We start from the raw sequence: 26,647 nt of genomic DNA, 5'->3' as shown, positions 1-26,647 counted from the left end.
TATCAAGAGGCCCAATGTGTACGACAAGAAAACACTCTCTACATCATTACGCCACCAGCAGCCTTGCATTCTTTGCACCTGGCAGGATGAGTCTGACTCATGTTGCTTTTATCTTATTCTGGTAATCTCATTAGTGTGAAACAGTAGTAACTGGAATTTGTCAGACCATGCAATGTTTTTCCAGTCTGCCACTATCCAGTGTTGATATTCTTGAGCTCACTATAACTCTACTTTGTTTTTTGCTGATACAAGTGAAATCTTGTTTGGGCATCATCTTGTTGCCTTATCTGTAATGAGGTATGAGTTGTGTGTTCTGGCATGCCTCTTTGGTGACCACATTTGTACTGTGTTATTATTTGGTTGACTATAGTGTTTCTGTTACCCTGCACAAGTCTTTCCAGCCTCTCACATCAACATGCTGTTTCTGACCAAAGGGTTGCCATTGGCTGGATGTTATTTGATTATTGGACCAATCTTGATAGACTCCAGAGAATTAATACTTGCAACCACAGTAGCGTTGCATCTTCTGAGATACTCATACTGATGCATCTGGCACTAGCTACTATGCCACTTTCAAAGTCGCATATCTTTTGTCTTGCCCATTCATGCACTGAATTACACACACACAGTATCCCTACGTATCTGCTCACCTGCTCTATATAATGTGGAACATGAGATTCTATTACTGAAGGAGTGCTCAATTTTATGGAAAGGGTAGGTTACTTAAAGGATAGTTCGCTACTCAGTGTATATTGAAAATAACATGTATTGATTTCAGTAACATTCACATTATGTATTATGTTGCAGGCAGGCTGTTTTAATAGGCTACACAGACTTCACTGAGAATGATGTGAGGCACATCATAGAAGAATTAGGCAAAGATTTTCGTGGAGATCGTTATCATCTTATGAACAAAAACTGTAATCATTTTTCAGCAGCGTTAACTCAAGTGAGTCCTACAACTACAAATTTCTTTCTTACCTATTTTGCCGTAAATTATATATGGTGTATTGCTATGTGAACAGGATTTTTTTTTTCTATTTTTTTTTTCTGTTTGTGCTTTGTGGTATTATGAGGGTTTTCTGAACAGCGCAAACAGGCTGCAAGAGTGCTCATAGTGCCTTGTCAATAATATATAGGAATTTTTCTAGCAGTGATAAGGGGGTGATTGTCCTGCTTGTATAAGGCAATGGTCAGGCCACACCTTGAGTACTGTATGCAGGTCTGGAGTCCTCATTTTAGGAAGGATGTAGAGCTGCTGGAACGAGTACAGAGAAGGGCAACTAGGTTGGTGAGGGGAAGAAACGGGTGCTCTTACTGAGAAAAGCTTCATTTCTGTAAATTTGCAGTGTCTAGAGATTAGGCACCTGCAAAGTGATCTAATTGAGGTGTGTGGATTGAGTAAGCTCAATGCTCAACTTCTACTCCAGACCAGATTACTCACCTGAGGGAACATAAATTGAAATTGAGGAAAGACAATTATAGAATAGATGTGCGGAAATTCGCGTTTAGCCAGTGGGTGGCTGATAGTTGGAACAAACTTCCATCTGTTGTAATGGAGATATTTTTTTTTTTTTTTTTTTTTTTGGCTGATGGTATGTAAGGTTGCTTTCTTGCATCATATGCTTCTACTAATGCTAATTCTTTGTATTTTTATCAAGGATCTGTGCATTTTTAAAGTCACACGAGGAGGCATTAGGTACAAAATTTGTCTAGGTTTTTGGGATAAATGGCAAGAAATAGTTGAAAATAGAAACTTTAAGACTTAATTCTAACACCATATTTGATAATACATTCTTTTTTTCAAATATAAAGTATCAAAAGAATCGAAAAAATGAACATTAATTGCAGTAAATAAATGCGAAACATTCATAAATATGACATTTCAAACCACCACGTGCATAGCTATACAGTACATTACTACTGTCTGTGCTTTTTTTTGTTCAGGCAGAGATAAGGAGGGAGGTCCAACTCTTAATGAATTTTGGAAAAAATTCCATATTGTAGATGCAATCAAAATAATAAAACGAGCTTGGGACAAAATTACAAGAAGAACATGGTGTTTGTAATAAACTCAATCATCATTTTATTGATAATTCTGAAGGATTTCAAGAACCAGAAGAGATTGTACAAAATGAAATAGAAGCGGTCATTAATATTGCTAACCAATTGCAGCTTGAGGTTTCTACAACTAATGTCACTGATCTGTTTAAACACACAATGGAGAGCTCACAAATCAAGACCACCTTGAAATGGCAAAATGTGAAGAAGCCGAGGAGAAATAAGATTTAACAAATGAAACTCCTGTTCGTTCCTTTACTTCCAAGGGGCTTGATGAAGCTTTTCAACATATAGAAAAAGCAATTGAGATTTTCGAGTCACAAGATTCAAATTTCGGTTTCACTAGAAAAGTTGCTACAGATTTTTAAAAAAATGGTTATGCATGCTATTGTTAAATTTCTAAAGAGAGAAAACACAAGACTCTTGAAGAATTTCCAAAGAAGAAAATGACTCCTTGTGCTCTCAAGAAACCAACGAGCGAGGAATGATCAACACGTGTGCATTTAGTCGATGATGATGATAAAGAATAAACATTCTTTAACATTTGTATGACATAAATAATTTCTATTTCTTTATTATTATAATTTACTTGATTTTAAAGGCTTTTTTTTTTTCATTTCTTTGGATATTAAATCATTGTTTAAGCATAAACTGTTGTTCTTTTGACCTTTATTTAACATTACTGTACTGTGGTCAAATTTCATTGTTGAGAATGTAACCCGTTTTTAACGTTACTTCTATGGGGAAAAAATTCCCGCTTTACGAGCTTGCGCTATGAATGAATTAACTCGTAAAGTCGGGATCTACCTGTATAATCTGATATAATCTTTAGAAACAAGGGTCATGGTAATTAAAAAAAAAAACCCTAATGCGAGGTCAGCTGTTTGTCAAGAGGCAAGTGAAAGCAAAACTAAAACAAAAGTTTTATGGAAAATTACCACTATTATTTTTTATTTCAGAACAAGGCCTTAAAGAATTTATGGCTATATTTCTGCAGTGAAAAAGAATGATTCAAATGAGGGGGGGGGGGGGCATTTATCATTCTTGAGAAATAATAAAATTTTCACATTTTTCCAAATATCCACACGAGCGAGGCTTAGGGAAAATCTTAATTTGTGTCCATTATCAGTTATTGCTGTTCTTAGTGGTCACAGATAGAATTTTCTTAGGCTATTGGTTACATTTCTTCAAATGTTGGAAAAGACAGTTTGGTGGTTTCTTCTCAGCTATTAGAAAAGAATAGTATTGGTCTTTTACTTTTTTTTTTTTACCATTTCCTTCAGGGATGCATTGCTTGTGAGTACAGGTGTGGCAATTCCAAGATTTATGTTATTCTAAAAATTTTGCAACTTCTGAGAGGTCTATTCATTGATTTTACTGATTTTTCTTAAAAATAACTGTGTAAGAAAATGCCATCAGGGTTCTTGTGCTAAAGAATGTGGTAGCTTACCAAACTTGGTTTAATTGCACATGAATCAGCCCACATGTGGATCTAGGATGTCCCAAGTGGTTAGAAAAACTGATTGATAACACAAAATATAAAGCCTGCCAAAAAAGTAATTGGTGAAGGTAAAGAAAGCCTGCATGAGAAGCATGCAAAAGTTCAATGAAATTTACCGGTAAAAGTACTTTGCTGTAACGGCATTTGTATTGTTGCTCGTTCGGTAAACAGACAGGTGTTATCGGTCAGGAGTAGAAATTGAATCTCATGGGAGATTGAAACCCTCCCGAAGTGGAAAGGGTAACCTGACCTTTTTTCTTTAGAATCACTGGTGGACTAGTGGATAAATTGTTTATTAACAAAAAAAAAAAAAAAAAAAAAGGTCAAGGAGAAGCCCACACGAGAAGCACGGTAAATGTTGAAAAAGTTTACCGCTGAAACTATGTTACGAACATTTTTTATGACGCCAGAACTTCCAATATGACTCTGTTCATGATTCAATTAGTGAATCTAAAGGAAAAAAGGTCAGGTTACCCCCCTTCACTTCAGGAGGGTTTCAATCTCCCATGGGATTCAATTTCTACTCCAGACCGATAACACCCACTGTCTGTTTACCGAGCGAGCAACAATATAAATGCCGTTACGGCAAAGTACTTTTATCGGTAAATTTCATCGAATTTTTGCGTGCTTCTTGTGCAGGCTTTCTTTACCTTAGCCAAGTATTTTAATTTAGTAATATGGGTTTAAACATTCCAAAACTCCAACTCATATGAAAATTTATGCAGTGCCAGCTTGCATGTCTCTGAAGACTTAATTTGCTTCTGGTGGAATGATTAATGAAGAAGAAACAAAATTCCTAGTTACATAAGAAACAGATTCATGGAATAGGCTTTCAGTTCTTAATTATGCCACCTCCATAGCCAGGTGGGCAGGAGCAGCAGTGCATAGCACACGTTTCTTGATCAGACCGGGGTTCGAGCCCATGTCCACCAAATACGGAGGATGCGGAAATGTCAGGAAATAACCACCGCATATCCCCAGAGCAATATGGCCTTAGTTGCTAATGCTCCTAAAAACCAAATAACAATAACAAATAACAGTTCTTAATTATACTCCAGACACATCTTCTAACGTAGGAAAGACTATACAAAGAAAGTGAAGAGGTTGGATTTCTAATTCATTCTTTAAATAGTGCATAATTTTCAGCTATGGATAATTGTTTTTATTTGTGAAAATGATATTAAATTTTCTTTAACTTATTGGCCTTTGTTAGTGTATGTAATAGAAAGTAAGTTACAATTGAAACCTAACTGTGAATTAATGATAGTGTTATGATGAATTTTGCTATTACAGTTAAGTATTTGATGATTATTAAATTCATTAAACTCAAATTGACAGACTAATGCACTTGCGGATGTAGAGCATAGGTTCCCAAAGTGGGCGGTACCGCCCCCCCAGTGGGCACTGAAGCCTTCTGGGGGGGGCGATAGTGGATTCAGAAGCAATCGAGGGGCGTTCAGGCGGTCTAGGAGTCAGTGGTTCCATAACCGTATTTTTATCTCCTCGGGTCCAGTGGACTCAGTTCAAAGGTCAACTAATAAATTCTATAATGTTTACTCTATGGACACAGCTGAAATTCGCTATAGGTGAAGCCAGAACTGTTTTCTTCGATTTTCCCACTTCAATTTTCAAAACCTTCTATTGAATTTCACGCAAATAACAAAAATGTGACATCAAGTGTGTATTTTTTTAGGCCTTTTTTCTGTTATTTTTCTAAACCCACCCTAATTAGCTTAGGGTCTTTGAAACACGACAGCGCGAGCTACTGTGAGTTGACATAAGAAGCAATAAGGCGAAACAGTAACAACAACTGTTTTTGGAAGCGAACAGATCATATTTCCTTTCTTCAACGTGTATTGCTCCTACGAACAGAAAATCAGGGAGATTCATCTTTTAGAAACGAGAAAAACTAGTGTAAAACTGATAACACTACAATGCGCATTTGATAAAAAAAAAAAAAGTTTGCTTTATTGTAATTGTTTTTAGTAAACAATATCGGAACAGCAGTTTCCTGGGTTTGATCCTCTAACGAAATTTCCAGAAAATATTTCTATTTGTAGCTGCGTTATAAACTTTGAAAACTGGTGTGCAAAAGAAGAAAAAAAAAATCATTTGCTATGAATAACGTACTGTTTCTTGAAATGTGTATTCTTCACAAAACTGCAATATTTTCTAACAGTACAAAGCTAACAGATTGCGACTAACGTCTGCTCAAAAAGTATTCTTAGAAGATATTTGCTTGTTATGCTTTGATGTCATCGCAAAGGGAGAAATTCTGTTTTAGTACAGAAGCCGAATAAATTCACTATCCACGGTCATAATGCTGTTCTGAACTGCAATAAACAGATAAACCCCGCTGAAAAATAGATTTTCTCCCCATCACTTCTCTTGCTTTGCTGTGGATTTTGCCGAGCAATTTCACACAATCAAGTCGGTGACTGCTAAATGTGATGCGGTTTCTTGTATTCTCTCTCTATTTCGGGATCTCTGACCATGTGGTCATCCTGGAGTATAAACAGAAAATTTGTTAGTCGGAATGCTGCCCACCAATGGCACCAATTATCAACTGTTTTACTGTCCTTCTAATTTTCAATATGTGCAGATAATAGATTTGGGCAAAATTCGAAAGTGCTACTTCAATTAGGAGCAAAAACCATTTGCCCCAACATAACAAATTACTTTAGGTGCAATAAAGGACGACTACTGATGATTTTACTGACTGGAAGGAAGTGTCCGCAACTGTACAAGGCGGTCACTCAAAGGAAAGTAACTGTAGTCATTTGTATTCAAGGGCAAGCTATACGGCGATGCTTGAAATGTATAATGCAGTTCACTGGCTAATATTTCCAGGGGGATTATTGCAAAATATTGTTCCGAAAAACAATTACAATAAAGCAAAGAGGGTTTTTTATCGAATGCACACTGGACAAAAATCGGAGTAATCTGAACTTAGGCATCCTAAGATGAAGCTGACTTATTAGAACTTTAGCATCTGTTGTGAAACTGAATGCAATAAAGAAATACTTTCGAATCCGCGATGAAACTAACTTACTAGAACTTCAGCATCTGTGATGAAAGTTACAGTTGTGGACCTTTGACAATCTCCTGGCCTTCCTCCCACCAAAAGAGTATTTTTATTTCTTTCTCTCTGTCTCTTTCCCTTAGGGTCGGACTAGAAAAGGTGAACTCCCTCCCCTACGTAGTTTTTTTCTCTCAAGTGAATGAAAGGAAGTGGAAATTTCAGGAAAATGAACCCAGTTTTCCTTCATTTGGCAAACAGCAGTTCTGTCAGCGCAAGAGAAGTGAAATTACATTTGCAGCTCAGAATGGAATTCAAGCAAGCAAACATATGACACTTTATGGTGAATTTTTCGGGCATGTGTGTGATAGTGAAAATTCAATTTTTCCCTCAAATTTTTTGATGGTATCAAATGCATATAAAACAATCCGTTACTCGTAGCATATATATATATATTTTCGCATGCATTTGGTGTGCAAACGAACTTCGAAACCAAATGCATGCGAAGTTCCTTCGCAACATTTGGTTGCGAAGAATTTAAGTGAATGCCTGCATACGTCGCTCCATTGCGTTATTAGAGCAGTCAACAAGATTAGAAGAAATTCATTGAGTGACAGATTGTTTAGTTTAGCCAACTTTGTAGTGAAAACAATGAAGATTTCAATCATTTGCTGCTTCACACAGAAGTTCGTTTGATTCAGTACTAGAGTTCCTAGAAAACAGAGACGATGGATTGCGGGCCAACCTGATTACTTCCAAAAATGACATCGCTTATTTGACAGACCTCTATAAAATATTTAATGAAGTCAATCTACAATTACAAGGTGATGAATGGAATTTAATTAAAACAAAAAACGTTAGCTGCTTTTGTGGGGAAACTTCTTCTGTTCAAGCGGAATCTAGGCCGAGGGGAATAGCCACTTTTCAAATTTATCAGCAGTGTCTCTCAAAAAGGAAGATTTACTTACATACTGCCAACACTTGGAGGTTCTCCATGCTGATTTTAATGAGCGATTCAAGGATATTCTAAACGTGAATATACCAAATTGGGTTCTAGATCCTTTCTCACATGTAAACTCATAGAACTCACAACATATGAAGAACTAAAAATAAAATTCAAAAGTGGATACCAAGAGTTCTGGCTTCAGAAATCAATACCGACACTATACCCTGGATTATGGGAAATAGTGCAGAAATATTTAATTGCATTTCCATCTTCTTATTTGGCTGAGTGTGGGTTTAGTGCTGTAGCGAATTTACTATCTAAGAAAAGAAACCGATTGCATATAACTGAGCGTAGCGATTTACGATTGTTTTTAATGAAAGTTGAACCCGATATTAACAAACTTTTAAAAATACATCAGGCTCATCCTTCACATTAATTTGTTATTTTTGCTTTGTATTTTTACTTTATAAGTTTGAAATAAACAATTTTGTAATATATTTGATGGTGTTTTAATTATTACAATAAGATTCTTACTAATGCATTTGCAATCTCTTAATATGTATTCCGAATTTTCATATTTAAACCATTGTATGAAACTGTGCATGTTATTCGAGAATACACTTTACAATCTTTACATATGGGCTATGTTTCATCAAAATTGGTATAGCAATAATTGTGTTCAAGATGAAGCAAATATTGGCCACTACTTTTTCAATAATTTAACGACATAACCAGTAATATATCATTAGTTGTTATTTAGGTCGAAAATATCAAACGGCTTGAATGTGGAAAACTGTTATAATGGGGAGCGTTACAAATGAATGTGGAAAACTGTTATAATGGGGGGCGTTACAAAATTTATGTTTTGCAAAGTGGGCGGTGGCCCGAAAAAGTTTGGGAACCTATGATGTAGAGCCACAGAGGATACCTTTCATTGTTAGCGGTACAGAGAATAGGAGGAGATTAAGAGAAAATTGAGCATTTTGATGGGCTAATTTTGAGATAAAAGGGTTGACGCCCTCAAAGGAATTAAAACGGGGGATCTATCAAGCCATCAGCTGCCAAACTCAATTCTACAGCCTATGTGTATGCATTAGACAGCACAGTGGGACCTCCAAATGCAGGAGGTAGTAACTACTTGTTGGCAACTTTTGGCAGTGAAACAGGGAATATACTTTGCAAAAAAAGGGTGGATAGGAGGAATAGGACCAATTGTAATAGTCTGTGCTGTGCCAAATTTAAATGTTATACAGCTTTTTTGTGTCCTTTTAAAAACACAAAAGGTGATATTGTTGTATGTGGTGGTAGTAGATATTAAAACAACTGTGTAAGATGCATAGATGATTGAAGGATTTCACGAGTATGAGGCAATTCCACTCTGAATACTTTATCCTTGATATTTTGACCCCGCATGGAAATGGCTGTAGGCAGCTCCCATAAAAAGCATGAGTTTATTGCTTGTATAGCTTGTAGCATGTATTCAAAGGTTGATCTAGTTGATAATCAGAACTAAACTGCTGATTCTTTTCTTTGTTCCTAATGAAAAAAGTGTATCAATTTCAGATTAAAACTTGGTGCATTGCTAGGTGAATTTGAGTCACTTGAAGAAATGGGTGCTTGGGAACTGTTCCATGTCTTAGAGACAAATAAAACTGGGAATTCAAGTGTCTAGTGATCTGCTAAGTCTTAAAGACAAAAAAAAAACAAACAAACTGGAAACTCGTGTCTAGTGATCTGCTGGATGATGCGCTCGCTCCGATTCGAACCTCAGAACAGAATAGTTAAGTGCATGCTGTTCTAGCTTAAGAAGATTTAATATCATTGGGAGATTCCGTTGTATGAACTCAGGGATGAGAGTATCCACGTGCTAGTCAAAGAATTTTCAGATACAAGAAAGGATAAGTTTTTGACCTAATTGTCATAGTAAATCATATTCTATAAGTAGCTTTGTAGTCGTAGTCATGCTCTGTTTTTTTTTTTTTTTTTTTATAATTTAGCTGGAGATTTTGTAGGTATACTACTTTTTTTTTTTTTTTTTTTTTTTAAAGAAAACTCCAAACACAAGAGGTATTAGAACCTATAGTACTTAGTACTGTGCTTGGGTTGGAGGCTGAGAAGACGAGAGAAGATATTTGTTGACATTAGACTTGAACTTCTGTGGACTGTAATTTTCAGGAAATACGTATGAAGGAAGGTTGTTCCAGAAAACAGCAGTTGAATGAATAAACGAGGAAGATGAAAAGTTGGTTCTGTGAGTTTGAAGTTGGACATTAAATAGACATTGGCTGATGGCAGCACGTGTTCGGACTGTTTTGAAAGAGAAAGCGGGAATTATAGAAGCCAATTCAGAAGAACAGTGCCCATGGAAGTATCTGTAGAAAAGGCATGCAGCAGAAACAGTACGTCTATGAGACAGTGAGTGGAGAGACTGTTAAAAATGAGTCATTAATTAACCTAACTGCCCTCATCTCAATGGAATCTAGAAGCCTGAGAGAGGTTTTGGGGGCACCGCCCCAGATGTGGAAACAATATTCCATTGTAAGGCGGATTCGCGATTTATACAGAGTGAACAGCTGTTTGGAAGAAAAGTAACTCCGAGAGCGAAAGAGAAAACCAAGTTTTTTAGATGCAGAGAAAGCAATATTTGTAATGTGCTTGTGCCAAGAGAGATTAGAAGGCAGGGTAATCCCCAAAAGAGATATATCAACTTGCCTAGAAATAGGAGCGTCACCAAAGATAAGCATAGGAGCAGAAGAATCCTTTTTGTGAGATATAAGACAAGACTGAGTTTTAGAAGGATTGAAATCAATTAAGTTGTCTTTGCCCCACTGGAGAATTACTTGGAGGTCGGCATTTAAGGAATTAATAGTGGATATTCGAGAAGTTGAAGCTGATTGAGCAGGACAAGTTTTCTCAAAATGGAAAGTGGAATGCAATGTGCTATCATTGGCAAAACTATGGATAAGATTGTCAGTCAATGGAAGAAGGTCATTAATATAAAAGAGGAAGAGAGTTGGGGAAAGAACTGAACCTTGGGGGACACCAGCATTAGTGGAGAAGTTAGAAGACAGAAAGCCACCTACCGTCACCTTCAGTGAGCGATCAGAGAGAAAACTGGATAACTAATCACAAAGAACAGTTGGCAAACTGTAAGATGAAAGCTTGTTTAGAAGACCTTTATGCCAAACACGATCGAAAGCCTTTGAGATGTCAAGAGCAACTGCTTGTGTTTCGGCGAAAATTCAGCATTGAATTTTTCCATAAATAGGTACCTAAGCCAGAATATCACCAGTGGATCGACATTGACGGAATCCATACTGGCAATTGTTGATCAGATGGAAGGTTTCTAGGTAGTTGAAGAGTTGGCGGTTAATTCTTTTTTCCATTACTTTACAAAGAGTAGAGGTAATTGCAATGGGACAATAATTGGATGGGAGGGATTTGTCACCCTTTTTAGGAACTGGCTGGGTATGAGCAAATTTCCAAGCAGAAGGAAAAACACCTTTGGAACAAAAAAAAGGGAAAAAAGGCGGCAAAGAACAGGAGTAAGTTCAGGAGCACAGGTTTTGAACAAGTGGAGAAATACCATCAGGACCTGGAGCTTTCTTAGCATTGAGAATTGTCAAAATCCTTCTGACAATCTTTTTGCAGGAGACCACAGGAGGCATTGAATGGGGCATGTTGGAAATGGTGGGAGGTGGTTTACCAAGATCATTAATACATGAGTTGGAAGAAAAATGGGATGTTAGCAGGTCAGCTTTATCCTTGGCCGAAGTGACAACAGAACCATCTGGTTTTGACAGAGCAGGGAGCAGAGATGGGCAAAAGTTGCAGCCAATAGCTTTTGCAAGAGACCAGAATGCCTGGCTACCATTAGGGCAAGAGGCAAGTTTTCTACTCTTTGCCTGTTCAAAATCTAGTTTGGACTGATTAATAACTGCTTTACAATTATTGCGAGCTTTGGTATAGGTAGAAAATGAAACTGAAAAATTGGAAACAAACCAATTACGATATGCAGCATTCTTCTCCTGAACGGCCTTAGCACATTTATTGGAAAACCAAGGTTTAGAAAAAGGACGAGATTTTAAAGTGGAGTGTGGGATAAAGGATTCCATGCCGGGTGGGTAAAGTGCCTGCCTGGCAAACCAAAGGTCGCGGGTTCGAATTCCGCCTCGGGCTTGGATCAAAGTAATGCAAAAACCTTGGGAGGTGCATTATGACCACAGAAGCCAATGCACCAACAACTACCAAAAAATAAAAAAATAATAAAAAGGATTCCATTACTACACTGATATGATCTGAGCAAATGTTGACATCAGAAGTTTTGAAACAGTAATCCAACCAAGGAAAAAAAGAAAATAAATCTTGCATGTCATCCCATTTTGCATTCTTGTAATGCCAAACAACACAAGTTGGGAATAGCCATGAGATAAAGGCTCCATTGGAGAAGAGACAATCATCAAGTTGTGATCTGAGGTGCCTAACGGACCACTCACTTCAACTGTGTACTTAGAGGAGGAGGAGTTTGTGAGAAAGAGATCAAGCTTGTTGGCTGTATGGTTAGGATTGTCCGGTATTTTTGTAGGTAAATGAACAATCTGTGCAAGGTCATTAGTAATTGCTAAAGCCTCTGCATTTCGACCAGCTGGATCGGTGTGACTAGAAAACAGAAGCCAGCTGGAGTTGTGAACATTAAAATCACCAAGGAAAATTACCTCACTGTTAGGAAAGTTGAACTGGAGAAAGGCAAGTTGCAAAGAGAGGAAGTCAAAAGAGCTCCAAGTGATTAGTGGAGTTGGGAGAAGGGTAGAGACAACAGATGAATTTGACACAATGAGGTAAAAAGATTTTGAACCAGAGAAGATCGAAAATTGGAGATTCCAAATTACCAAGTCTCTGACAGGGAATATTGGAACGGACATATGCACAAGTACCAATTTTGAGGCGAAAGGAATCATACAGCGAATAATTTGGGCAACTGAGATGAGCAGTAGTTGAATCAAATGATAACTGAGATTCTGTCAGAAAAAGTACATGGGGTTTGGCAGACTGCAAGTGGAAATGGACATAGTTGAGATTAGAGGATTACAGGAAATGGCAGAAGGTTGGCAATCCTAATGACTAGATGCAGTAAAAAATAATTGTGTTCACTTCACAAAGGTTAACATGTTTGTTGCCCCCACCCCTATATTTAAGAGAGTGCATTCATTGTGCCTTAATTTTTGGAGTGTTTGAGAAATCTTCAAATAATGGTTTAAAAGTAAAGTAGCTAAGCTGTAAATCAGGACAACACTCAAACTTTTATGAAAGTTTATTCTATGTACATAAACTAACTTCAACACAAACAAAAAACAAATAAAAATGTGTACAGGCAACCCCCGTATAACACGGTACTTTTACAACACGGTTTGAGAATTGCGGGAAATCTCGCATAACATGGTATTTTTGAACTTTTGTGCTGGGAAAACCCTGCTATTATGTTAGATGTAATTTTCAATGTTTCCATTCTTTTTTGCGAATCCCTACTTTTGACTCGCTAGTTGTTATTGCCTTTGTGATATTCTAAAGCACATTTCTGGAGGTTACTACCATAAAACAATAAAAACAATTTGCAGTTTCAGGTTTATTGGTCTTTTCTGTGAGTGTAATTAATTATAAACAGGTAGTAAACTCAACCTTCTTGCATTTGCTATGGTACCAATAGCTGGAATTCTGTGGGTTTTCACGTTATGGTGAAATGTGTTTCACCTTCCATGAAATATTCAATCATAAAAAACATAAATAAATTTTCAGAAACTCATTACTCCCTATCTCACTTGTGCATATTGTGTTCTTTGTTATTAATTGCTTATCATTTTTACTGTTTTAAATTTTACAATAACAAAAAAAAAAAAAAAAGTCTGTGAACAGAAATATCAATTAGTACGTACACATCACAGTATGTATTAAGTAAGCTATGTATGTAAGCATAAATTTATTTTTATTTTGCTAACTGGAAAATGTTCTTCCGATTTTCACGTATCATTTAACTTTGTTAATTGGTAAGGTAATAAAGTTAAATTTGTGCTTTTTGCAAAGTCTTTTTTGTGTTTTGTGAAAGGCATATTTTATCTGTGGGCCAAACCATTTTTTGGTTTTTGCAGTTATCCTTATCACACTCGATGTTCCTTCTTAGTTAGTTTGTGTGAGTTTTAATGCCTGCAGCTGGAGTACTTTCTCTAATGGCTTCATGTTTGCTTATGTATTTTGACAGAAAATTGTCTTGTGAATATTCTTAACTTTTTTGTTTTCCCTCTGATTACTGCTTAAAACTTTGAGTCTGGTCTGAAATTACAGGGTTATGAACAGATGTAAAACAAAATAGTGTAGCTAATCCAATCATGAGAGTGTTGTAGTAGATATCCAAAGGTTGATTCCTTCTAGTTGCTGGGGTAACTAGCAGATTGTGCGCTGAAAATAACAGAATTACGATTTCTTTTTGTATTTGTATATTTTGGTGCTGGCATGCTGAAGTATCCTAATGAGACCATAGCCACTGCTGGATTGAGATTGTTTAGCTGGAAAAGGGCTCGTATCTCGAATCCTTGGAGAGTTCATGAGGCAGATATATAAGACATCTGTTTTTTTTTTCTTATCCCATTAATAAATGTACTACAGGTGGCTTCAATATTTTATGAGATAGAGAGATGGTCCTTTGTAGACTGATATACATCTTTATACAGAATCATAGTTTCTCCACCCCTTCTTTCAAATCTTCCAGTACCTACACATTTGAATCAAATTGAGCCACAGTCAAGTAAGCTTACAGCACGGGAAGCTTGCTGGAAATACTTGGAAACGTTCTACAAAAAACATACTCCCTATTCCCTGTTCCAGAGTGGGAATGGTGAGTATTAGTAGTGGCAAATGATGCAAGAAAGCAAGCTTATAAAGCATCAGTTAAAAAAAAAAAAAAACCACCTCCCTCCTCCTCCAAGAATTTGTCTAGTTATTCCTTGAATTTATTCAAACTACTTACTTCTACAACAACAACAGATGGAAGTTTATTCCAACAAACAACCATCTTTCCTCAATTTGAATTTATAGCTCCTTATGTGTGTAGTATCAGGAAGAGGGAGAATGCCATCAACATTGAGGCTACTGAATCCATTCAAGGTCTTAAACATCTGAATCAGATCCCCTCGCAGGTGCCTAGTCTCCAGCTGCCACAATTTGCAGAATTGAAGCCTTTCTTGGTAAGAGCACCTTTTTGCCTCTTCACCAGTTTTCTTGCTCTTCTCTTAACCTGTTACAGACGAACTACATCTTTCCTAAAATGAGGAACCTGTGTACAGTACTCAAGATGAGGCCTAATGATGGTTTCATACAAAGGGATAATCACCTTCTTATCCTAGCAAAATTGCTAGGATAAGGAGGTGATTATACTGCCACCCATTGGGTCTTTTACTTTCAGATCCTTAATCCATGAACAGTTGCTGCTGATAACCAGATCAAGAGTATTGCTTCCTCTGATGTCTCTCTCTTTTTCTCTCATGCTGCTGCAGAAAACAGTAATACAATAAATCAATAGAATTCTTGATAGTGTCCAAGTGACTAACCCACTAATTCCAGTCAACATCTGGAAAGTCAGTCTCCCCATTATAAGACATTCTCATTTACTGGTCCACAGCTATTTCTTATAGCTGTTTGGTATACTCATCACAGAAAAATCTCCGCTCGAGGGACGATTGTGTCCGGCTGTTTGTATGATGTGCTCCGTAAACTTTTCTTGATTTGTGTGTTTTTTTAATTAAAATATTAAGTTCCCATTAGTGCCACCACATAAAGATAGGCCCTTTGATTGCCAGATGCAAGTGCTTTATTATTTGAGCAGACAACAGATAAGTATTAAATGAATTTCTGCATGTTCATTCTGCTTCTTTATACAAGCACTTTCAGCCATTATCTTGTACTTCAACTTATGCACGTGTCCAGCAGACATTTGACCTTGACCCAGCATTAGAGTTTCGCATAGCGCTCTGCTCTTCCCTCCCTACTTAGACCCCTGCTACCTGTGGATTTCACTGTGGGACAACTAAGGCGACCGGCTGGTCGCAGTGCCAATTGTTTGCAAAACCACAACTGATGGTGATATTAAATTGTTTAGTAACACTACAGTATCTGAATTCAATATGACAAATACTACCTTCTGTCAAAATTCTAGTGCCTGCACCATCTGCGGGACCAGCTCTGACCCAATTATCCAATGCACAGTGTAAGCAATTAATATGCAATGACTGTATCCAATCTGACCCGAAAAAATTAAAAGTCATCGGAAATCATTCTGTTGTTGATAGATGTCGACTCAGAAATTCTCAGAAAAGCCCTATAACTGTTGCAACTCAAAACACCATTGAACCTGAGACACTTTCCTCCTCTTCTGCTAGCAAAGTTGAAATGCCCCACTCTAGTTCACTTAGACAAATATCATGCCAATAACTAGAAATACTGACTCTGAATCTTATGTGGAAGAAACCTCTGATCCTTCTTTGTTGTCTCCGGGGTCGCATCAACTTTCAGATGCATCAACTCAAACACATATACCCGCGCTGTCAGAAGATCTCAGCACTAACTCCCTTCCTACTGAAACTATGAATCCAACCTTTTCTATTCTACAATAAAATGAATTTCAGGAACTGCTCTTTAATACTATGAAGAAAATTCTCCATCAAACTCAGCTAATCAGCGTACCTCATACTGCAAAATCTGATATTCCCCTGGATTCTAATACACTCAATGAAGGAAACTGCGAGCTATCCACGGAGATTCGTGGTATAAAAACAATATTAACTAATCAACAGGCTGAAATTTCTGACATTAACGCCCAAATTAAAAATCTCACATCAATTATGTCTTGCCACTTAAGGGAAGCTAGGAAAAATTCGGAACCTACTCTTGAAACTAATGGGCTCAAAATGAATAATAATTCTTCATTACTTGGCAATGCCCTTAGTATTGAGACCAGATCTTCATCTTACACCAGCCTCAATACTCCTACTTTTGCAAATATTAATTTGTCAAAGCCTGCTAACATTCATGATTCAAGTCATTCAACAGAGCAATTTATTGCCAAACAATCTCTGTCAGATGATACTGCTGATGTAAATCGAACCACTCCTACCACCTGCTCTCCTCTGCAGGACAGTTCTGTCTGTACCTCTATTTTACAAGCTCAGAGTCACCAAGTGGAATCCTCTTCAACATCAGTTAAGGCAACATATGCAAAAATAACTGCTGCCACATCTAATGAGGTCTGCAAACCTGTCTGTAGGGCTGCCGCCACAGTGAGTAAATCTGCTTCTGATTGCCAGTCTCAGAGATCAAAACAGAACAAACCTTCGGAAAATGCTAAAGCCTCTATATCTCAAGATACTTTCTCCAAGCTTCCAGCCAAAATTCATCAAACACAGAATGTAACTAATGCAGATAAATCTCAGTTACTCAAACAAAAGTACAATATCGCAATTATTCCCACAAAATACTGAATTTTTGTTTCTAGGCTTGGACCCGCCAGTAAATCTGAATATCTTATCAACTTAATTAAAGAAGAATATGGTTTCAGTGTGGATGTACATTCTCTGAAGACACGGTGTCCTGCCTACTCATCTTTTATAACATGCCTTCCATCACAAACAGAAAAATTGCTGAATCTAAGATTCCTCTTATCAGGGGCTCTAGTAAAACGCTTCACGGACAGACTGCCAAGGGAGTCCAAAATCTCTTCTCCACGTGCACAGCAATCAGTGGCCCTGCTATCTACACATACTACATTCTCCTCTCATCATAGAATCCCCAGATCTCAACTGTTCAGTGTTTACTTTCAGAATTGCAGAAGTATAATTAGCAATCTAAACCACTTTAGAGCAATCCAAGGCTCACATATTTACGACATTTACCTGCTCACTGAAACCTGGAGCCGACCGGGCTAGCCGAGTGGGTAAAGTACCTGCCCGGCAACCCAAAGGTCGCGGGTTCGATTCCCGCCTCGGGCTTGGATCAAAGTACTGCAAAAACCTTGGGAGGTGCAATATGGCCACAGAAGCCGATGCGCCAACAACTACCAAATCAAAAAAAAAAAAAAAAAAAAAAAAAAAACTGAAACCTGGCTCTCAATAGACATTGATGATCAGGAGATTATAGATGGGCAGTATACAATCCATAGAAAGGACAGAGGATCTCGTGGAGGCGGAGTAGCTATTATACATTCTAATCATATACAGTAAACCCCCGCTATTCGCGGTATCTGTATTCGCGGTTTCGCGTATTCGCGATCGCCGATTTAATATAAAATGAAACCTAAAAAAATGTGAATTTTAAAACGCCGTGAATATTTTCCGCCATAAAAAACATGGCCGTGGCTAAAATTATCTTTCCCGGTCAAAACAGCGCTCAGTGGGTGGGGGGAGAGGGGTGAAAAAATCGCGAGCGTGGATGTTTCTCGCTAATCCTTGTTCAGTATGTGTTAGTCATGGAAAGTTTCGTCGTTTGATTTTAATTTATATGTTTATAAACTGAATAAATTTATCAATTTATAAATTAATATGCTTACAAAAATGATAACTCTACCGTTTTGCAGTGTAAAACAGACTTTTTCGAGCGTGTTAACGGAAGAAAGTGACTTTATTGTGGTCAAGTTCTTTCTAACCCCTACAAAAATATGGCTACGAATAAAAAGAGAAATGTGAAAATATCAAAGAAGGTGATGACACTAGCGAATAAAATTGAGTTATTAGACGAAATTTCTAATGGTGAAAGTGTCTCCTCAGTGGCAAAACATTATAAAATCAATGAGTCAACAGTACGATCAATCAAGAAATCGGAAGAAAAAATCTGCCGTAGTGTCCGTGAAACCGCGCTAATTGCTTCAAAAATTTGCTCTGTAACTTGTGATGTTAAATTAGAAAAAATGGAAAAGGCTTTAAATCTGTGGATAGAAGACCGAACTCAAAATAAAATTCCGTTAAGTTCACTCATCATTCGTGAAAAGGCAAAACTCCTTTATCAACACTTCAGCGAAACTGGTGATAGCACTGGCAGGATAAGGTTTTTAGCTAGAAAAGGCGCTGCTGGTTTGAAATTTCTAATAACTATTACATTTAATATTAAATTGTTTCTTATTTTAATTTCGATGCCATATGCTTGCATTTCACTATGTACTGCCTATGTACATAGTCATATTATGAAGGTACATATAATACATACATAGACAAAATTTTAGACTACTTTTTCTTATATATTTCATACTTTGGAACGGAACCCCTTTATTACTATGGGAGCCATAACTCAGTATTCGCGTTTTCGGTATTCGCGACATTTCTCAGGAACGTAACCCCCGCGAATAGCGAGGGTTTACTGTACTCTGTGAAATTGCATCAATTTTCACAAATATTGAATCAATATGCTGCCTTTTTTATATTGGCAAGTTAAAAGTTTTAATCGTATTACTTTATTTTCCACTTAACTAATATCGATCTTCAGTACTTAGAAAGCTCACTGGAATCTATCTTTCTGCTAATTCAATCTGCTGACATAGCAATGGTTTTGGGTGACTTTAACTGTCAAATGGCCAATTTAGAATCTTCTTCTTCTCCATCACTCTGCAGACTAGGGCTCTCTTTAATATGCTTCACAGCTATGTGGTCTTGAACAAGTTTGTAATTTTTCAACCAGAGAAAATGCCTACCTTGACCTAATATTCTCCTCTACTCATATAGAGGTTCACAAAGACAATCCTATATTTCACTCTGATCATTCGCCAATTACTTTTGATATCACTGTGACTTCTCACAACTTCAAATGCAGCTCCCGTTCTCCACGATTCAATTTCAGAATGACTGACTGGCCTCTTCTCAACCTAGCTCTCAGCAACATAGACAAGCAGCTCTTTGATGTGCTCACCAATAACCTGATCAACTGTGTCCACTCAGTTATATCTGACATTGTTCCTCAATCCCATCTGACCGCACGCTCTACCTACCCATGCTGGTATAACAGCGAACTAATACATAAAATTAAATCCAAAGAATTCTATAGAAACAAGTATAAGCAATCAGGTGACAGTCAATACTATAAAATATTCAGCCAACTCTGCAAAGAAGTGAAAACGCTTATATTAAACTCTTACAATACGTATACAGAGTCAGTTCGATCTTCAGGTTAGTCTGCTTACTCACAGAGATATCAAACCATTCTGGAATTTCACAAAGCACAAGAATATAATCAGTAGAAAGGTCAACAACCTTTCTACTGGTTATACAACTCCATAACGCAGATGGAATTCTCTTATTGGATGCATTCAGTATTGCTCAAGAGTTTGCAAACATTTTTCCAGAATTCAAACAAATGATACATTGAGACTTGCCTCATTTCCTGACTTCACACCTGTTAAAGATGATATCCTCATTAACCTCTTTATCACAGATGAAGATTTAAATTCGGCATTAAAAAGCATGAGAAATGACTATACTAGAGGTCCAGATGACATTCCAGGCTTACTTTGGAAAATGACTGTCACTACCTTAAAACCCTTCATACTATGGATCTTCACGCTGGATCTTCTCTCACGCTGGGGAAGTATCCTAAGCACTTTAAGCAGGTCAATATAGTTCCTATTTTCAAAAAAGGTGATAAAAATGATGTAACTGATTACAGACCCATATCCTTGAAAAAACAGCCTCTGCTAAACTCTTCGACACAGCAGTACACAATCATCTCTTCGAATTCTTCAGGCCTTTCATTGATCAGAATCAACATGGTTTCTGCAGTGGCAAGTTAGTAGTAACAAATTTTCTTCCTTTCTGGCAATACACCTTTGAAGTTCTTGATAACCACCTTCAAGTTGATGCAGTCTACAAAGATATATCTAAGGCACTTGATAAAGTCCCATATGAACAACTTCTGGAAAAACTTAAGCTATATGGTATCCGTGACCCTTTGCTCTCATGGCTACGCAGCTATATTACGCATCGTTCCTTGAGCATTATCATCAATCAGGTGAACTCAGACTGTTTTATACCACTAAGTGGAGTACCACAAGGCGCCCCCCCCCTTAGGTCCTCTTCTTTTCATTGTTTTCGTAAATGATCTTCCTTCTTTCATCTGGCGCATTATAGCCTTAGATGCTAATGCGCCATAAAACGAACAAACAAACCTTCTTTCATCTACACCTCCAATGTTCAAGTTGCTCTCTGTGCAGATGACTTTAAGATCTACTCAGTGAAGGAGATTACCGATTCTCAACAGCTTCAATGTGCTCTCGATAAATTCTCTCTGTGACTATCTCTGAATGGCTTGTCTGCTAACCCCTCAAAGTGCAAAGTAATCGCTTTCTCATCCTTCAGATCTCCACAACTAATAAACCCCCTTAGGTTCTCTTCTTTTCATTGTTTTCATAAATGATCTTCCTTCTTTCATCTACACCTCCAATGTTCAAGTTGCTCTCTATGCAGATGATCTTAAGATCTACTCAGCAGTGAAGGAGATTACCGATTCTCAACAGCTTCAATGTGCTCTCAATAAATTCTCTCTGTGGCTATCTCTGAATGGCTTGTCTGCTAACCCCTCAAAGTGCAAAGTAATCGCTTTCTCATCCTTCAGATCTCCACGACTAATAAACCCCCTTAGGTTCTCTTCTTTTCATTGTTTTCATAAATGATCTTCCTTCTTTCATCTACACCTCCAATGTTCAAGTTGCTCTCTATGCAGATGACCTTAAGATCTACTCAGCAGTGAAGGAGATTACCGATTCTCAACAGCTTCAATGTGCTCTCAATAAATTCTCTCTGTGGCTATCTCTGAATGGCTTGTCTGCTAACCCCTCAAAGTGCAAAGTAATTGCTTTCTCATCCGGCAGATCTCCACAACTAATAAATACAGAGTACAGTATTAACTCTGTGATCATCGAAAGGTGTGACCAAGTTAACCATCTTGGTCGCACCTTGTAAGTGTTCCGTTTAATAAACTGGGATTCATCAAACTGAACACTTACAAGTTCAAAAACTACAGAAATGCAGTTATCCTTTATAAAATTATTGTTTTGTCAATTCTTGAATTCACTTCACCCATCTGGAATCCTCACACAAACACTTTAACTAACAAAATTGAAGCAGTCCAAAAAAATTTTGTCCGTTACCTTACGTACCGTAATCCTCTATTCTATCACTCAGTGTATTATGAATCGCTGTGTGATTACTTTCATTTGAGGCCTCTGTGCACTAGAAGAGTTACTGCTGACATCACCCTTCTAGCCAAAGTAATCACTGGAACTTATGAAGCATCTGATATCTTTAGCAAAATCAACTTCAATGCTCCTTGTAGACAATTGAGGAACCTTACACCGTTTCGCCTTGACTCTGCCACCACGGACTTTATGAAGTTTAGTCCACCGAACAGAATCAGCAAATCAGCAAATGACTCTCTCATTGACTTTGACAACTCCCAATCATTGATGAACTCCATCCACAAATTTGCCTCTTTTATTAAACTGCAAAGTGATTAGCCCTGATCTAATTATTGTAGTTTATTATTATTATGTGGTTTATTATTTTTCTATTCTCTAACTAATTAATTATTACTTGTTTTGCCCGTAACTTAATGCAATCCTCTTTTGTACATATGATTTTAATGTTTGAATCTATATCAATGTTTATCTTCCTGTTGGATCTCTTTATTATTGTTATTGTGTTCATTGTTATGATCTCAGATACACTGTTAATGGTTACCTGTTGTGTATCTTGTTATTAATAAAAATAAAAAAAAATAATAATAAAATAAATAATTAGGCCTATAGCACATCCTACTCTCATTTTCATTTTCCCAGGGCTTATGTCCCGCAAAACTGACTCAACATTGCACTTATCACTCATGTTTACTGGATGCCCTGTCTTACATATAATATGCCTCTTAAGAACATGACTCTTATCTCCCTCCTGTTTTGTCTGTCTGCCCTTCCATATTCAAATTCAGCACCTCTTATGTCTCAGTGACAACATGTCTCCAATATCTCCACAATATCTGCAGTTGATGACTTAATCAGTACTTTAAATTTATCAAATTTATTTGGAACGTCTTGTTCCAGAAAGATCCGCAAACATTACACAAGTAGCATATTTTGTTAGGCTGAGATTCGTAAGAGAACCACCCTTCAGTCCCCCCCCCCCCCCGAGCCACAGCATTTAACTTAAATGGAAAACATGACACTAGTTGAAAAGCTCTGTCCGTTTCAGGGAGATAACAAAATTCTTTTAGTTTCTTAATGTCTCAGAGGATTCTTAACATTTTCTATGTTTTAATATTTGTTTTTATGTGTTAAAAGAATGGATTCATTATGTAAATTGGTTTCAAAGGATTTAATTTGTTTTTAAGTCTTCTCTCACTCAAAGATTAGGATTGGTGGTTCGATGTCTTATGGGGTCACGAGCCTCCAATTCCAGGGTACATTTGATCATTGATTTTGTCAGTGAGTGTGAGGAATACAGGCAAACTATTTGTATCGTTGATTCAACAATAGAGAGTATCAGCACAGAAGTGTTCTACAAGACATCATAGGGGTAATTCCTCCTTTTCTTATCTAATAAACATTTTATTGAACATGATTTAGTATGTTAATAAAATCAAAAAGATCAAAATTTTCCAAACAACTTATCCATTCCCAGGAGCTCAAAATTCTTCATTTGCATGGTTTGTAATGCTGAACCAATTTTTTGGTTGCTATTGTGATTATTCCAATGTCCTGGTTCAGCTACACCTGTATGATTTCACTAGTACTCCTGTCTGCCAGTCTCGGAATTTTAATTGCAGTGAGGACTATCCCCATGGGCATGTGATAATAATTGTACTGTAATACCAAGTTGAATGTTATATGTCTGATATTGCAGGGCCAAATCTGGAGATAAAGATCTTCTCCCATATAGGAATGTGATGTTGTATTGGCCAGTCTATCCATATCTTGGCAGGATGAACCAGGAACCTCAATACTGGGAACACTACTATTGGAAAAGCAAGGTGGGTGGTTTTCACTGCTACACATCAGTAATGCAGATCCCATTCAAGGAGTTCCACTTCTTAGCAAAGGCAGATCTGAAATATTATTGGAGCTGGAATTTGTGAGGTGGTGATGCTATATTGTTTGTCTCTCTCTCTCTCTCTCTCTGAAGTTTTCACTGATTATAAGTTGCAGTAATTCCATTAATCACACGTTTGAGTCTGATGCAATGGTTGGAATGTAGTCTCGGACCTGAGTGGCAAGAAGCCTCAAATGCAGAAAGAAGCACTCTTGAAGTTATCCACTGCATTACCTGTGCAGTAAGAGAGGCTCTTTAATTTGCCAAACTGCCTGAATGTCGGGTTTCATTCTTTTCCCTGATGGTAGAATACTTCAGGATGCATTGAGAAAACCACTACTTTCCTAATAATCATTTCTTGATCACAGGTTGCTGAGGGGCAAGAAGGATCTGTTGTCCTCATTCATCTTGTAAGTCAGATTTTCAGTCTTCTCTTCCAATTACTTTATACTATTTAGGATTTTGAGATTTTACCCTCAAGTAGGTTGTTTTCTTCTTGCAAGACATGAATGAATTTATAGATGGGAAGCATTTGTTCAGAAAAATTCCTTCTGCATGCTGTGTGTGTGATAAGTCTCATGGGCTTGCTGAGTAACTTTGTGAGCTTATTTTCAGTGACTATAATTACATGATGTGTCAGCATGCAGCATTATGAGTGGAGTCAGTTTTCCATGCTTGCAATTTTCAGGGCCGACATCACAACCTTAGGGTGCCTTGAATTGGGTTTTCCAGTATGATGGGGGGAGGGTTTCACTTACTTCAGATGAAACTTGTTTTGCAGTTACCTGATTGGTTTATTTTATTTTATTTTATTTTTTACCTGTCTTTTTGTTAATCACATGAATGATAAATGAAATTTTAATATTAACAAAGGTGCAGCAGCCTCCAAAAAATTTACTTGTAAGAATTTTTAGACAAGCTGCATATTGTTTCAACTATGGGTGTGCTCCTTGCTTCAGCTATTATCGCTGTGAGGCACATGGTGTAAAAACACTCTCCCTTAATCTACCCTAGCTGCCAACAATCCCATCTCTGTTTGGAAGTGGGACCGTTGACAGCTACCAGTCCCTGCTATTACTTTATTTCAATAACTCTTCATTTATTCCTGGGCCTGATAGGGCATGGTACCAGAGCTGTGTTCTTGAGACAGCCAGGCATATAAAAATGTGCAATACTAAAAATGTGAAACAGTGCAAACCTGATAGAGCTTAGTAAAAATGGATAACATTATTAAAAAAGAAAGGGCTTGCCTCTAGCAGTCAAAGAGTATAAGATTATGATGGGTTACTCTGACTTACACATAAAAATGGGGGACTTAACACAGGCACATCTAATGGATATATTTCATTCTGCCACGCAGCATTGCCGTTAAACATCAGTCACTGAACCTGAATGCATCATTAAATGAAATTGTTGAGTAACTGTAAATGACCTTAGATGTTACCTTTCAGGAAACTATTTCTTTATCCAGTGGTTAACATTTCCTTCACTAGTGTTAACAGTGCCATAACATGTTATTTGGAAATCTCAAAAATTTAGGATAAACAAATGTTTATATCAATTATGTTAAGAAACAGACTGTCATTGTAACAATACATAATTTCTCATTAAATATGAACAATTAATTTTGTCAATCTGTTAGTAGATTAATTAGTATTAATCTTATAACTTCTGAACTCAGGATGCATAAAAACTGCAAACTATACAATTATTAATTTCAATTATCAACTATCTGTTTAGATCAATTTATTATTTATGCACATATAATGTGCATAAATGATAAATTGATCTAAATAAATGAAGCACACAATGAAAACCGTTGTTCTTGTTTAAACATATAAAGATTGCATTTATTCATAGCCCATTTTATTTCAGTTATCTAAGGTATTGCTTCTGGTTTCTTAAAGAAATAGTGAACATTATTATAATCAGGGGATCACCAAAAAAAAAAAAAAAAAACCACTTGGTGAATACAACTTTCTTTCATTTTAATAATTTTGATCAAAAACTGGTCAATCTGCACAGTGGTGACACTTATTTTTTTCTAATACAGACCAACAAGGAAATTAATTTGTGATCCATGATCCACAAGGATATCAATTGCAGTCTGTACTGCAGTTTTATGATATTCACCATAGTAAGATAAAAGTTGGTGCATCCTAAGTTCGGAAGTTATGGAACCCCAAATGAGGATAAAATATTAGAGACCTAAGGATGTTAATAATTGTTAAAGGAGTCATATAAATTTAATTGAAGTGCTATATTTTCACTTTATGAAAGCAAGAATTTCAAAATTTTTCCTCTCAGATCCTGTGTGGCAGTGATATTCCTTCTTGGGTTAATCGCTTGGCATACTTCAGCTCATGTGTTCCTTTTTTGCAACAGTGTCTCCCTCGAGAGTGGTTAACTCCAATAGCTCTTCAAGCCTCAATCCGTGACAGTATAGAGTCACCTACGCACCAAACACACAATTTTTGACAGAAGCTAATCTGCTTGATGGAACTCTTTATTGTCGGTGTATATGTGTGTGCTATCTTTGAAAGAGATGTTATGAAAACTTTAAAATGCAATGCTCAAATGATTATTTTATTTCAATAATATTTAACTTATTTTCATTCACCATGTAGTTAGAGTTCACATTTTCTAAACTGACAAGTCAATTTTTTTATCTGCTACTCTCCATTTTCTTATGAAATTCTTTACTCATTCACATTAGTACATTGTATATGAGGATGCACATAGTTATCATAATCACTATATATTTGTATATTGTTAATTTTTAATTACCTGTTCTTTTGTTCTTTGAAATAGTTAATATACCAGAATATTAACATTTGTATTATATTTTATCAATATTTAGAATAACTTTACATCTGAAACACTGCATTTGCTGGAAATAGTGACAATCATTTAATTGTTATTATAAACCAGAAAGTTGTATGTCCATGATTTTTTCTGAGGTTCTTACTTTTGTGTATATGCTTATACGAACACAGAATAATTTTGCTAATGCAAGAAAT

At 36.8% G+C, this 26,647-nt stretch overlaps 1 protein-coding gene across 3 annotated transcripts in view; it reads left to right on the top strand.

Annotated features, from left to right (window-relative positions):
* Positions 1-26,315, top strand: part of LOC150084618 (deubiquitinase DESI2-like) — a 138,397-nt gene extending 112,082 nt beyond the window's left edge. For all 3 annotated transcript variants that reach the window (XM_090375355.1, XM_090375354.1, XM_090375356.1), the window contains exons 5-6: positions 808-949; positions 25,935-26,315. In XM_090375355.1, coding sequence (XP_090231481.1) covers positions 808-949; positions 25,935-26,105 — 313 coding nt within the window. In that variant the 3' untranslated portion in view covers positions 26,106-26,315. The remainder of the gene's footprint in view (positions 1-807; positions 950-25,934) is intronic.
* The last annotated feature ends 332 nt before the right edge of the window (positions 26,316-26,647 follow it).

Source organism: Mastigoproctus giganteus, chromosome 6, assembly GCF_048544385.1.
Source record: "Mastigoproctus giganteus isolate SK-2022 chromosome 6, ASM4854438v1, whole genome shotgun sequence".
In the NCBI taxonomy this organism is placed as follows: Eukaryota; Metazoa; Arthropoda; class Arachnida; order Uropygi; family Thelyphonidae; genus Mastigoproctus; species Mastigoproctus giganteus.
Note: the sequence above shows the minus strand (reverse complement) of the source record. Positions and strands in the feature narration are given on the sequence as shown.